Source organism: Panicum virgatum, chromosome 8K (genome assembly GCF_016808335.1).
Source record: "Panicum virgatum strain AP13 chromosome 8K, P.virgatum_v5, whole genome shotgun sequence".
In the NCBI taxonomy this organism is placed as follows: Eukaryota; Viridiplantae; Streptophyta; class Magnoliopsida; order Poales; family Poaceae; genus Panicum; species Panicum virgatum.
The window spans coordinates 18,388,214-18,402,418 of record NC_053143.1 but is presented as its reverse complement, the minus strand read 5'-3'; the positions used below and the strand labels follow the sequence as shown (position 1 = coordinate 18,402,418).

At 44.5% G+C, this 14,205-nt stretch overlaps 1 protein-coding gene, 1 long non-coding RNA gene and 1 other non-coding gene across 6 annotated transcripts; 1 reads left to right on the top strand and 2 right to left on the bottom strand.

Annotated features, from left to right (window-relative positions):
* Positions 1-183: 183 nt before the first annotated feature.
* On the bottom strand, positions 184-256 carry TRNAA-UGC. Its single transcript has one exon. It is a non-coding gene; the product is annotated as a tRNA-Ala (tRNA).
* Positions 257-7,978: 7,722 nt separating this feature from the next.
* Positions 7,979-8,635, bottom strand: LOC120645528 (serine/arginine-rich splicing factor SR45-like). The gene has a single exon (XM_039922312.1). It carries the CDS (start codon positions 8,633-8,635, stop codon positions 7,979-7,981), a length of 657 nt encoding a protein of 218 aa, XP_039778246.1.
* A 1,427-nt stretch (positions 8,636-10,062) lies between these two features.
* On the top strand, positions 10,063-14,037 carry LOC120644129. Of its 4 annotated transcripts, XR_005663425.1 has the most exons (7): positions 10,065-10,233; positions 11,085-11,421; positions 11,873-11,979; positions 12,545-12,601; positions 12,695-12,782; positions 13,196-13,290; positions 13,469-14,037. It is a non-coding gene; the product is annotated as an uncharacterized LOC120644129 (long non-coding RNA). The 4 variants fall into 4 exon arrangements; XR_005663424.1 differs by having other exon boundaries at positions 10,063-10,233; positions 11,085-11,979; XR_005663423.1 differs by having other exon boundaries at positions 11,873-12,601.
* The last annotated feature ends 168 nt before the right edge of the window (positions 14,038-14,205 follow it).

Genomic DNA, 14,205 nt, shown 5'->3' with positions numbered 1-14,205 from the left:
AAACTGCAGCCCAAGGATTTTTCCTTATCGGCACCTGGGTAAAATTTGGAAAATCTCTTCCACAAAAAACACCAGCGTCAGCTAAGGTCGCACGCAACGCGGTTCAGCCACACACACCACCCCCAACACAGCTGCTTGTATTCCTGCTGTGGTGGAGGGAAAATTAAAGTTAAAAGAAAAGAATGGAGATGCGGGGTATCGAACCCCGTGCCTCTTGCATGCAAAGCGAGCGCTCTACCATTTGAGCTACATCACCTTAGTTAACTTAAACACAATTATCATATATATATATTAATTTGCGAATGCTTCACAACGGCATGCAAACAGGTTACAGATGGCAGGCTTGATACTTATCATGTGCTACTGAATTAGGTACTAAACTAGAAAGACTGGCGCGGCGTTGTCGCGCCATGACCTGTAGCCCAGTGATTGGTACAAAGGCTGTAAATGTTTTTCGCAAAATGTTATGCTATGGATTAATTTATAGAAACTTTAGTGTATTATTATTTAGTTAGAATGCAGGGGCTGTGGGTTGATTGTCATGAATATGGGGGCCTTTTTTTTGCAAAATTTCGAGTTGTGGGTACATTTTTAGAAAGTTTAGGGCTTTTTTCGTAAAAGTCTGTAGAGTATGGGTTAATTGCTGTAGAGCTTGGGTTTGTAAAAAATGCATGAATCGTGGGTTGGTTGTCATAAAATTACTAGAGAGGTGGCTAGATTAAGAGAGTTGTCGGAAAATTGCTGGAGAGGTGGCTTGAATAAATGGTATTTATGAAAAGCTGGGGGGTCAGTAAATTGTCGGAGGAGTGGTTGGACTATAGTTTAATTTTGATAAAGTTTGGGAGAGTTTTGTAAGATTGGCAGCACTGCTGGCATTCATTCAAAGTTAGCGGTGGTTTCCATAAAACTACCTGAGAGTTGACTTGATTAAAATTGTATTTATATGAAGCTCGAGGGGGTTACCATAAAATTGTTTGAGAGGTGGCTTGAGCAAATTCTATTTCAGCCAAGCTCAAGGGGGTTTCTATAAAATTAACTGAGTGTGGACTGGACTACATATTAATTTTAATAAATTCAAGGGGGTTTTTATAAAATTGCCGAGCCTCATGACGTGGCTCAAATTGTATTTCTATAAAGCTCGAGGGGTTTGCTGTAAAACTGTTTGCGAGGTGGCTTGAGCAAATACTATTTTTGTAAAGTTCAAGGGGGTTTCTATAAAATTAATTGAGTGTGGGCTGGACTATATATTAATTTTGATAAAGTTCCAGGAGTTTTTTTATAAAATTACCGAGCCTTCTAGATAATCCGAGCCATTCACGCACAATTCGACGGCCGAGATATTCCGGCTGCCGTGGCTCAATGTGGGGGTAAAAATACCCCCCCTAGGTCTTTTAAAGATGTGGAAGGGAAGGGAGGTGATTAACATCTAGGAAAACACACACACACACACACACACATATATATATATATATATATATATATATATATATATATATATATGACAACTGAATTTAGGAAAGCAGGTGGGGCCGTTGTGAGGGTAAGGGCCTAAGGGGTGTTTTTCTATGGTGTGAAGTGTTTTCAATTGTCAAAGATCATTATAGTATAGATAGATAGGATCTTTATAGTATAAATTTACATCCCCCCTCTCTGACTTTAAACTCATCAATCTTCATCCTCAGGAAATAACAGGAGATCTGGTAATTTGGAACATAAGAACAAGCCCAACTATGTTTAAGTTGAGGCAACTATTATATAGCCTGAAGCCATTGAAAATTAAACTACATATTACAGGTGAACCAAATGAAAATAACATTAAACCATGGGTGTTCATGTCGAGAGATTAAAACTGCTAAATTAAAAGGAAGGCATACCAACGGATGAAACAACAAGTTATGAAAATCATCGCTTGTCACATCCAAGTTCAGTTTAGAATTCCCCGAACTATACGTAATTGATTCAGGCCTTTAGGTAGCAGAATACAGCATCCTGAAGATGAATGCAAGATCAACAGAAAAATGTCTAGACTGGTAACTGTGCCATTAACATTGAAGTTTCAAATATAGAAAAATTCAAAAAATATTTTGGTTGAAATCATATCTTGGTTATAACATGGAAATAAAGCTGCCATCTGAAATAACAAAAGACCAACAGCAGGCAAATGAAATAACAAAAGAGCAAGTTGGTCAGGTGACTGTCTCTTCTCTTTTCCCCTTCTACAGTAAAGCAAGGCGAAAAGAAAGGCGACGCCGTTTCCAGCGTCGATCCCGCCGATTCCCTCCTCCGGCTACCTCCCCGGCGGCGGAGCGAGGAGGGAATCGGGTGGATCGGCGTCCGGCGTAGAGTAGCTTCTAGTTTAGGTAGGCTGCTAGTAGGCTAGGGTTTGCCGGTGAAGAGCTCCGTGGTCGGTTCGGCTCGGCGGCGGCGGCGGCGGCGACGCGGGTAACTTCATGGCGGCCTCTTTTGTTCCTCTGGGCCAGTGCTGGTGCCGGTGTACATGAAGCTGGCGGTGGCCCATGGAGAATAAGATCTCCTCTTCGATTTCCTGGCGTCGGTGTTGCTTGAGGCGTCGGCTCCATGAACATCGGTATGAGGTTTGCTTTGGTCCTCCTCTTCGCGTTGGGGATGTATCCTCTGTGCTCCCTGGTGGGCTTCTCCTTCCTGGTCGGGGGCTTTGTCGCCGGCTGCGTATTCGTTCTTCCTCTTCCCCCGTCGGTGTGCTCGCCGATGGTCTTTCGGTGTCTCAAATCCACCTCGACCGGAGGTCTGGGGTGGTGGATCTTGTGGCTTTTCCATGTTGCGGAGGCTGCCAGTGGAGGATTTGGAAGTGGTGGCTTCGATTTGGGCTTTGGCTCCAGCAGATCGAGGCCTAGGCAATCGAACGGGATGACTGAGCTCGGGAAGATGAACAGGAGTTCGTTGGACTCCTTTGTAATTTTCCTTTTCTTCAGGATCCTGTTTGTAAAACTGGGGTTGTACTGTTCATCATTTTAATATATCCTCCCCTTCCCAAAAAAAAAAAAAACTGTTGGCAAGCACATCAGAACTCAGGATTGGCAGTCAAGCATACAGCTCAATGTAGTACAAACAGCAAAAAAGTTGGAACAAAGCTATGAATACATTCAAAGTGCCTTTTTTTTTTCCTTTTTCAGAAAGCATGGATATGTTGGAGTAGGATAAACTTCAAATGCTATGCTCGATACAAATGGTTAAAAGGTGACCAAGGATGCATGAATCTATGATCCAAAAGCAAATGAGGTCCAAAAAGTCCACTACAATAAAAATTCCATCATCAAGTGTGCTAGCGGGCATAATATGTTTTCCTAAATGTGAAAGGATGCTATACGCCTATACTAAAAAGAAACGGAAAGATAGAAGGTGCCAAATTATTGAAACATGCCCAATTCATGAACTAATAAAACAAGCTGCAAAAATTCATTTCTTAAGGAGCCTATATCTGTTAACTCTTTTTATGGAGCCTGCAATTTCAGAGGGCTGGACAAATAATGCTTACACGATTGGTGAGAATTCTGTCATCACAACAAATGCTTGCACAACTGATGAGCTAAACCCCAATGAAAACAACAGCAACTTCAGAGACAGACACAACAAGAGTGAGCAAGTTGTTGGCGCAGAACTAGGGCCAACACACCAAAGCAATAGAACGCGAAGCGAGCGATGGCACAATGCAGCGCTGATGCTCAGACCGGTCAGACCGGTCGGGTATACCGGTCAGACCGGTTGTCGCCGGGCAGGCCGGCGGTGAACCAACGAACGTCGCCCGGGAAGGACCCGTCGGGGCAGGCTCACGCAGGGTTGTTCTAGGGTCGGCAAGCCACCTAGAATGCCCTCAATCGACGTAGAGACGAAGAAGGAACAACAGATAGTAGATGGGAAAAAGCTAGGGCAAAAAGAAAGTAAAAAGATAACAGTTTTTGTATTTGATCAATTGGATACCCTAATCGGCCGTGACCCTTTATATTTTTAGGGTGGTGTGGACTTATCCCGCAAGAAATCCTATTACAAGATCTAAATCTATTAAAATCCCTAGTTGTACTCGGATTCCACTTGGACCGGTCAGACCCACCGGCCAGACCGGTCGGTCGTGCCAAACCGGCTACAGACGCTTCGACCGGTCAAACCGCTTGAGCGCACCGGTCAGACCGGTCGGTATAGGTTGCTGCCAATTTTGATCGTCAACATATGCCCCCCTGTTATTTGGCAAAGCTTACGTGCCAAAAAACACTCTTCTGGACCAAAATTGTCTAAGAGCGATGAATACATCGGCCATTTTTTGTGCTAAGGGCGATAACAATTTATCGACTGTATCTTACTTCTTCTTCAAGCTGATGACAAAACAACTTGCTTAGGGCTCCATACCTACTTCATGGTCACTGACCTTGCTAGTACATCCTCCGCTTGCTGTTCCATGGACTCCTTCTTGCGCATCTGTTGCAGCCTTCTCTTTTAGGTGTGAGACAAGCCTAAGGGACACCACCTCTGTAGATATTTTGAATCTTGTTTTATGTCCTTCTCACACTCGTTGCTGCAATCAATGTCCCTTTTGACCAGATTATCACTAATCGGTCTTTGTGAAGCAAAACTTGGATATATAGGAGGATAATAAATATAATATGACTGCATGTGCATCCTACTATAATCCAAAGGCATATAACAAGGATAGCAGCAATACCATGGAGCAATCGGTCCATTGAATGAATTACCTTGGCTCAAACTCGATTGCTCTTGAGACGATGATGGCTTTGTATCCTTGACTTTGTTTGGCCGTCCCCTCTGCTTCTAGACGACTCTTTTCTTCTCATATTTGGCCAAGAGTTCTTTAAAACTCGGCCTTTCTCTTTCTTTCTTGTTTCTGGAATTCTTTCCAGAATTCCCAGAGTGACCGGTCAGACCGGTCTTCGCAGACTCGGCTTCTTTTTTCTGCTTCTGCCCCCCGAGCGTTGAATTCTTCAATGAATCTTCAGGGACCTTCTTTGCTGGAGTTTCCTGGTGAGATTTCGAAGACTCAGATCTCTCTTCACCAATAATTATATTTTTCCCTCTTGTTGATTCGACTTGATTTGGCCGAATTAATACTTTAGGATTACTCAATTCAAGCATATGTGTATGTGTAGGGAAATGATTTTGATCCACCTTCATTTGTGGAACAATTATTCGGCCTTCATTAAAAGCCGATTGAATTTGTCTCCGAAGTACATTGCAATCATTAGTCGCATGAGAGAAAGTATTATGAAACTTACAATAAGCTCGCCGCTTTAATTCATCAAGCGGCGGTATGACATGCGACATCTTGATGTATCCATTCTTATATAATTCATCGACTATCCTCTCGCATTTAGATACATCAAAAGTAAACCTTTCTTACCGATCTTTATGAATCGGCTTAAGAGAACTACAAACGCAAGGTTTATCATTAGAAGGCCAAACAAACTCAGCAGCATAAACATCTTTATCTTCATCGTCCGAACAATTGGAATCGCATCCAAGAACATAAATAGGACGATTAGGCTTTTCATTGGACTTTTGTGAATCTCTAGCCTCTTTAGCTCGGCTTTCATTAGCCAGAGCTTTTTGTAAGACTTGACTAACATCTAGAAATTTTTGTCCCTCTAGCTTTACTTTATGAAAATCAAGTAAACCGGCAAAAGTTAGATCAGCCAAATCTCTATCAGAAATCGTCAAACTATAACAGCAGTTTCTAGTATCTCTAAATCTTCTAATATATTAAGAAACACCTTCATGTATCTTTTGCTTAACCGATGTAAGGTGTCACAATTTCAATTCAGTTTCACCACTAAAGAAATAATCATAAAATTTTTGCTCTAAATCAACAAAAGTGAAAACTGAATTGAGTGGCAATGAAATAAACCAAGTAAATGCAGCACCCGATAGAGATAAAGGAAATAGCCTCAATTTGTAAATATCATTAGTGCTAGGCTGCTAGCTTCACCACATTGTATAATAAATTGACCTATATGCTCCAATGTAGTTCTACTATCGTCACCAGTGAATTTAACAAATTCAGAAATTTTAAACCCTTGAGGATATGCAACATAATCGTAATTTTCAGGGTATGGTCTTTGATAAGATCGGCATTTGGCTTTAGACTCTATACCAAAAGTTTGCCGAAATATCTTAATCACCTCCTCTTTAATACTATCTGATCCAACATCATCGGCGTTAAGCCGATTAGCGATCGGTGTACTACTAGGTTGAGCAAAGTTCGGCGGTGTAGAATATCGCAACGAACTTGCTGCCCCATATGGCACATTGGCATTAGGTGATGCATTATAATTAATTCGGCTTCGCTGATTAGACGAATTAGTCGCAATAGCATTATTAGTTGGAATTGCCAAACCACGCATTGTCTTATCGGTATTAGATGTAGATGCAATATTACCGACAGATTTCATACCAAGATGTATTTCAATTCGGCTAAAGCGATCATCAAACATATCATGCATATTTTGACCAATAAATTCCAACTTATTATTCACATGAGAAGAAACAACATCATCATCATCTCAAACTATGAAGCATCGAAGGCGTCATCCGTCGTGACCTTCCCTTGTCGATCGATGGAGAAGTGCGAGATGTACTGGTTCATGGCTTCTTCTTCCAGTCTCTAGATCTCTTTCACCTTCTTTTCTCTGATCTTCTTCTGGATGCCATCAAGAACCTTATGATGTTCGGCCGAAAGTTGCTGAACAGTCAACCTTTGGATGTTGGCGGCATCAATATCACCAGGTTTAGGAATACCAGCCATGGCAGCCGATTTATTTTTCTTCACCAGTGGAGTCGCTAAAAATATGTTGGCGCAGAACTAGGGCCAACACACTAAAGCGCTAGAACGCACTGCGAGCGACGACACAATGCAGCGCCGATGCTCAGACCGGTCAGACCGGTCGGGTATACCGGTCAGACCGATTGTCACCGGGCAGGCCGGCGGTGAACCAACGAACGTCGCCCGGGAAGGACCCGTCGGGGCAGGCGCATGGTTGTTCAAGGGTCGGCAGACCAGCTAGAATGCCCTCAATCGACGTAGAGACGAAGGAGGAACAGCAGATAGTAGATGGGAAAAAGCTAGGGCAAAAAGAAAGTAAAAAGAAAAAACTTTTTGTATTTGATCGATTGGATACTCTAATCGGCCGTGACTCTTTATATTTATAGGGTGGGGCGGACTTATTCCGCAAGAAATCCTATTACAAGATCTAAATCTATTAAAATCTCTAGTTGTACTCGGATTCCACTTGGACCGGTCAGACCGGTCAGACCCACCAGTCAGACCGGTCGGTCGTGCCAAACCGGCTACATACGCTTCGACCGGTCAGACCGCTTGAGCACACCGGTCAGATCGGTCGATACAGGTTGCTGCCAATTTTGATCGTCAACATAAGTTTCATCAGAGGCGAACAGGCATGCCGTTCCTCGTAGCCATCATATAAGTGAAAAGGTTGATACATGCATACCAGTTGCTCCAAAATAGATTGATTCAGGTCCCACAAATAGGCGTCGAAGATGTTAAAATTTCAATTTCACAATGAATTTTCAGAGCCAAGGAGGACATCAGTCCCTTAATTTGTGCATCATTTCAGTAGTTGAAACATCGATGGTAGCAGGACGCAAATTTTAAATCAAACGCTCGTCCAGATCAAAGTAAAAACCTAGGAATGATAACTCAATATATATTTGCAAAGATGTGCCCTACAGTCGACAAACCTGAAGAGAAATAGGACCAGCACGCAACAGATACTCTATGTCATATACGCCGTGGGGAGGGAGCCCTGAGAGCACCCGAACACCCTCTGCTCGACACGTGCAGGGGGGAGGACGAGCGACGCGGGGCTTGGATTTGCCGTTCTGTCATTTAGCCGCAGCTCTCTCGCTGCGCGTGGGCCGCACCTCTGCCGCACCGCCTCCCCCGCAGCGCCTCGCCTGCGCCTGGGTCCCGACGGGCTTATGTACAGCCCGACTTGCCTCTGCTCCGACCAAGCTCCTTCCCTGACCGCGGCGGCGGCGGAGCTCTCTTGCCGAGCCGCGGCGAGGCGGAGGCGCTATCGCCACCCTCCTTTGCTCGCCTGCCGGCCACGCCCTCCTCTGCTCGCGCCTGGTGGCGCGGGCGCGGCACTGGTGAGGACGAGCTCGGGAGGGAGGAGCGGCCAGCTCCCAGCGCTAGGTAGCCCGCGCGCGTGGACTTGACGGCGGCGGGCGGGCGCGCGCGGCGCTTGGATGCAGCGGCAGTGGGCGGCGCGCGTCCGCGGCGGCAGTGAGCGGGCGCACGCGCGCCGCGCCTGGACGCGGTGGCGGTGGGCACGCGCCCCACCCGGGCGGTGTGGGGACGCGGCGGCGGCGGCCCGGCCTCCGAGCTCTTTGCTTCCCCGTCTCTCTCTGTCTGGCAGGGGCCCTCTCCAGCGGCCTCGAGCTTCGCCGGCGGCCCTCTCTCTCCCCGCTCGCCGGTAAGGTCGCTGGGATGGCACACGAAGCTGCAGGGCTGCGGCGGGCGTGCGAGCAGAGCGCGGCGTGGGTGCGTGGGCGGATCCGCCCCGGTCTCGAGCTCCCCGGCGTTGAGGCCATGGCCGTGGGCCGCTGGCGACACCCCTGTGGCCGGATCCATGCGGTGGCTGTGGTCCGGGCGGCGCAGCGTCGGAGCAGGGAAGGCCTTGGGCGAGCTCCGCGCTGCCGCAGGGCGGAGGCCGCGACGTGCGGAGGCGCGGAGGGGCAGCGGAGGCAGCGCGCTGTACCTTCTCACAATCTTTTTTTTTGTTAAAACTTCTCACAGTCCTTGACGTCGCCGTAGCGAAAGACTTCGGAGTTGTTTGGTTCGAGGGGCTGAACTTTACACCATATCACATCAAAAAGAATCTTAGTATTTAAAAGTATTAAATGAAATCTAATTACAAAACTAATTGCAGAATCCTGGGGCTAAACTGCGAGACAAATCTTATAAGGTATATTAATCTGTAATTAGTGGAGGGTTACTATAGAATTGATGTAGAAAATTATAAATTAATTAGGCTCAATAGATTTTTCTCGTGAATTAGCACTCATCTGTCAAAAAAACATTTATAAACAAATTTTATTTGATACAGATTTTTTTATGTGCGAAAGGGCCAGTAGCCTAGTGGTTACAGGAGCCTCAGTAGCACATGAGGTCCTGGGTTCGACTCCCTGTGGGAGCGAATTTTCTAGGATTTAACGACGTTTGTGCTTTCAGTGGTAGGCGACGTTCCTGTCAATAGTGGAGCGCCTATGGTGACTTCGTCAATCTCGAAGATTTGCCGGCTCAGTCTCTCGGAGGTGCTCATAGGAGTAAGGTTGCGTGCGTGTATTCATAGAGATGAGTGTGCGTGCGTGTTTGTGAGCGTTTGCATCTGTACTGTGTTTTAAAAAAAATCTTTTGATGTGATAGGAGCTAAAAAAATATTGGAAAACAAACAGCACAGCTTTGAGGCACCCTAGGCTATGTTTCGTTTCCACCCTGAATTTTTTTTATAAAAAAACGAATATATGCATAGAGTACTACATAAAATTTATTTATAAAATTTTTTTACGGATGGGTGTAATTTTTCGAGAAGAATCTAATGAGCCAAGTTCCACCATAATTGGCTACAATGATGCTACAGTAACCGTCTCTAATCATCTTCTAATCATGCAGTTAAAGATCTTATTAATAACAGCACATGCTACAGTACCATAATTATGTGGAGGTTTTTTTTATAACGAGACTTCATTTAATGTCTTTAATTAGTGATAAAAAGGCTAAAAATTTTTATGAAATTTTTTTCACCCTCTAAGCCTGAGGTGGCCTTTCCTGACGGCGGCGCTGTTGCTCGGGTCCTCGACGCTGCAGGACTCGGCGCCGAACGAGAGACGAGACAGCGAGCCCCCGGCGCGCGAGCTGGCGCACGGAGACGAGGGTGGGCCCGTGCCCGCGACCAAATGATAGTGCTATAGCTACACGGGGGCATTTCGCAACTTGTCTCACTGACATGTGGGCCCTAGCAACGGCAAGGGGAATATCCCCTCCCCTCCGGATAAGTCCACCGCATACATCCCGCGCGTCCGCGACGGAGGAACAGCCGGAGCGGCCTCCGCTCTCCAGTCTCCTCGCCTCGTCGGAGGCGCCCGCCGGCCGCGGGCCACCGGGGACTCTTCGGCGCGTGGAGGATGCACCTGAGGCCCGCCTTTCCTCCCCTGTCTCTCCGCGCTGAGGTGAGTGTCTACTCCGCTGCTGTCGTCTCGTGCTCTCACTGCAAACGCTTCGGGTCTTTTGGGTGCTCAGCCGCTCAGGTTGCGCGAGAAATCGGTAGAAATTTCTTCTTTGCAATCTTGAAGCTCCAAAGAGTAAAGGGGTACGAGGGGTAGTTTGCTAGCACAGGGGATTTTAGCAAGGGATGGTTCTTCATGTGCAAAAGTGCAACTGTGGTTGGGATTAGGGGAGGTTATGGCCATGTTTTGTTATGGACCAGTGGGAGTACATTAACCGAGTTATAAAAAGAAGTTTCTTATGATGGTATTCCAAGAGTAAAAATTCGCATGAATCTATAGGAAGCTTCAAAGATCTACCATTATCATTGATTTCTGAACTTGTACAGTTCATACTGAACTGAACTGAACTGCTAACCATCCTGCCATTCTTTTGAATGAATCCATCTAGCAAAGTATCCAGTTTCTGATTTTCTCCCCTAAAAAAAGCAATAATGTGAGTTGTACATTATAGAATAAGCTTGACTGTCTGTAATTTGTAGGCTTGCTTAGAGTCTGATATGCATGTCTGTAAAGTGCCTGAATTGTCGTTGATTTCCTTTACTTCATATCTTCAGTGAAAAATTCATCTATAGCTTCTCTGTACATAGGAACTTGTGACAAAATTGTGGCTTCAGTTAACTTCTCTTTTCTGTAGTTATTTGCCTTGGATTTTTTTCTCAACCAAATGATAGTACTACTTGCTTCTGTTACACCAATACTACATGCAGTAGTTGATTGCACAAATTGGTGTTATCTTGCCTTGAAAATCTTGAAAAACCTGAACTGTACTTGCTTCATCTGTCTGTAATTTGCAGCTGCATGCTTGGGATGAAGCCGAACCTGCAACCTCTGTCCCCACCTCTTGGGTCTTGGTGACCTGCAAAGAGGGCTGCAGTGGCCTCCATCCCATCCTGCCATGACATCATCCCCATTGAAGGTGGGGAAACATTGGCGCCGGCGTGTGAGGTGGTGCTGGACGAGTGAAGCACAGTGCTTGCCTCTGGCGCATGGCGGGGACGAGCGCAACAGCGCCATTTTGTTTCTGGGACTTTCCCAAAGGTGTGGCTGGGGACGAGCACCGGGACTTTTGCCTGGTGGCAGCAGGATGATGTTCCTGGGACAGATGTTTGCTTATATCATAGGGGAAAAAGGGTAAGTGCATGCATTCCTTAATTTTTGCTAATTGATCGGAAATGTCAAACAAATAAAACTGGATGGAGTGTTTGGCAAAATTATTAGAATTTTAGTTTTGGAAAATGGAGTATTAGTAATCACGGTCATGAAGCAGACACGCAGAGCATGACTATCTATGTTGGTTCTGTAGAATAATTTCTTTTTATGATGCATATAAGGCAAGCTAATGCATGGTAGACTTGAAAAATGCTCTATCTGTATAAGCCTGCACTATCCCAGAAGTGATGGGTTGAAGATGTTGACATGGAGCATTGCATCATTAATTCATTATAAAGGCTGTTGCTCTATCATTGTTGACAAGCGTGTAGCAGGGAAATCCAATTGCACATAAACTAACCACATCAGTTGCCTACAGTGTATGGAAATTGGAAACAAGTGACATGGTATATTGTGCTATACTTCATGCCAGGGTTCTCAAAGCGATAACGTCCTGTGGCGCCTTCGGTACGCCTTATTGCCTAGGCGACAAGGTGTGACTAGGCCTTTGAGGTGCCTTGGGTATGCTTTATCACTTAGGTGACGCCTTGAAAACACTGCTTCATGCTGTGCTACTCAATTTTCAAAGAATCAATTACTGTGATTTTTATCTGAAATATATGTTGGTCCATCCAAGTTCAACCTATTTTTTATCCATACTTCTATTGGGGCTCTGAACGCCTTGGTAGTTTTTACATACCAGTAATATCGTTGCTCTATATAGCCTTGTGTGCTTGTTGCTTTTAAAGCACCTTGTCTCTATTTTAGCAGGATAAGGGCATGAATTATCTTTACTTATTGTAGTCCTTCTATTGTTCACTGTGACTTAAATTCGTAATTTATTTTTTGGACAGAAATGGATTGTAAAGGTAACTCCTAAATTCAGTTTCACCAATCGCCGTGTTTTTCCTTAAATGTGTGTTGTTCAATCAGGTCACTGAATCTGGTCTTTCATGTCTGAATCATGAAGCGTTTCTGAGAAAACTGGACAAAAGAACATTAAGAATGAACAAAATTCATGTCTAGTGAAATTGTTATAAATTTTGGGTCTGCAACCTTTCTGTGCTAAGTCACTAAAAATCTGATGGTTCTCTTTTGTATACAGCCACAGATCACCGTGGATGTCTCCGGGGGTATTACATGTTGAACCTTCAGATGAAAAGTAAGTGCAATAAAGACATTATCCAACATGAATGTGCCTCCTATCCATTTTAGGATTGATGGTTACTGAACCTTTTGTTCTTGTTAAATATAGGTCTGGTTTCTACTTTCTACTGCTATGGGGTTCTTATGTTCCCACTTGTTACTAGAAGATACCCTGGGATAATCTCAATAAAATGCAGGTATTTTTTGGCTATGCATTTGTTTATTATTGTTTGGTACACTTTTCACATTAATTGGTAGAATTAGGGAGCTAATTTTGTTTGGAAAATCAACCAACTAGGTAGAAACAGTAATAAATTACTAAAGTTTAATGTTGCTTTGCTACTTATCTGCACTGTCATTTTGGTCCACCTTCAAAATCACCACTCAATTTTGATGTTTCAGAATAGAATTGTTTGCTCATGATTTATAAGAAAAAGGTTCTTTAACTATAACTTGCAGTTTTTCCACTTTCAAGAAAAATGACATTTTGAGTTAACTTGCGAATCTGTGGACACTGAAAACTCCACCTTACAAGGGACATACGAGCAATTTTATAGAGAAACTCCTTGCTCTTGCTCATACAAGCAATTTTGTGAATCCCATGGTGCAGGTTATTGGAGCTGTGAGTTTCTTGGATCAAAGGCTAGACATTCCAAGCGACACAGATCCCTAATGGGCATCCATGATCAAGACTTGTTTGGATAGGTAAGCATACGGTTTTTCCTTCTATAAACAACTATTTACTAGTTGCTTGTGTATGCTGACTTCTGAGTTTGAAGATCATAGAAGTCCCAATCTACATAGACAAAATTGCTATTTCATTGCGGTATTAGCAAGGGATACTGCCTCTCTGACAACTGACAAGCGCCCTTTCTTTGAGCAGTGACCCAGGGAAACGCCCTTCATTTCTAGAGCTGCTGGACAGGTTTAGGGATGTACAAAAGCGGTACAGCCTGCAGGCTCAGATGCAGCAGAGTCTGCGGATGCTCTGCTGAAATGTGGTGCTGCGAAGATGAGCCTTGAAGATTGCTGGCCCCAACTCCAAATGGAAATGGCTGTTGCTGTTGTTGGAGATCAAATCAAGCAAACAGGATGGTTCATGGACGGTAAAGCTCGCGAATCTAGAAGGCACAACGCGTCTTCCTCGGCTGCTTCCTGGAGGAGCTGTCGCGGAAGTCAAGTTGCAGCAGAGAAAGCTTCAAAGTGAAACCTGAATGAGATGAGACTGACAGTGGTTTGCGACAATTTTTTTTGTGGGTATGAACACCCAATTCGCTACGAGCACAAAAAGAAAAGGATTGTAAGTTGTATATGCTGCATTGATAATGAGCAGTGTGGAAAATCTATAAATCTTAGTCATGAAACTAGCAGGGACTGAACCAAATCGATGAGCTTTTGCTTTCTAACAAGCCCCATCAGAACTACAAAAATCAAACAAATTACATGAATGAACATACTGAGACTGAAACAAATCACCAGACAGAGCATACTCTGCTCATCATTCGGCACAGAACTCCGGATTGGTCCGTACTTGGAAGTTGCAACTGAGGCCTTGTTTAGTTGGAACGCAAAATTTTTTGCGAAAAAATCTTGCTAATTTGAAGTACTAAATGAAGTCTA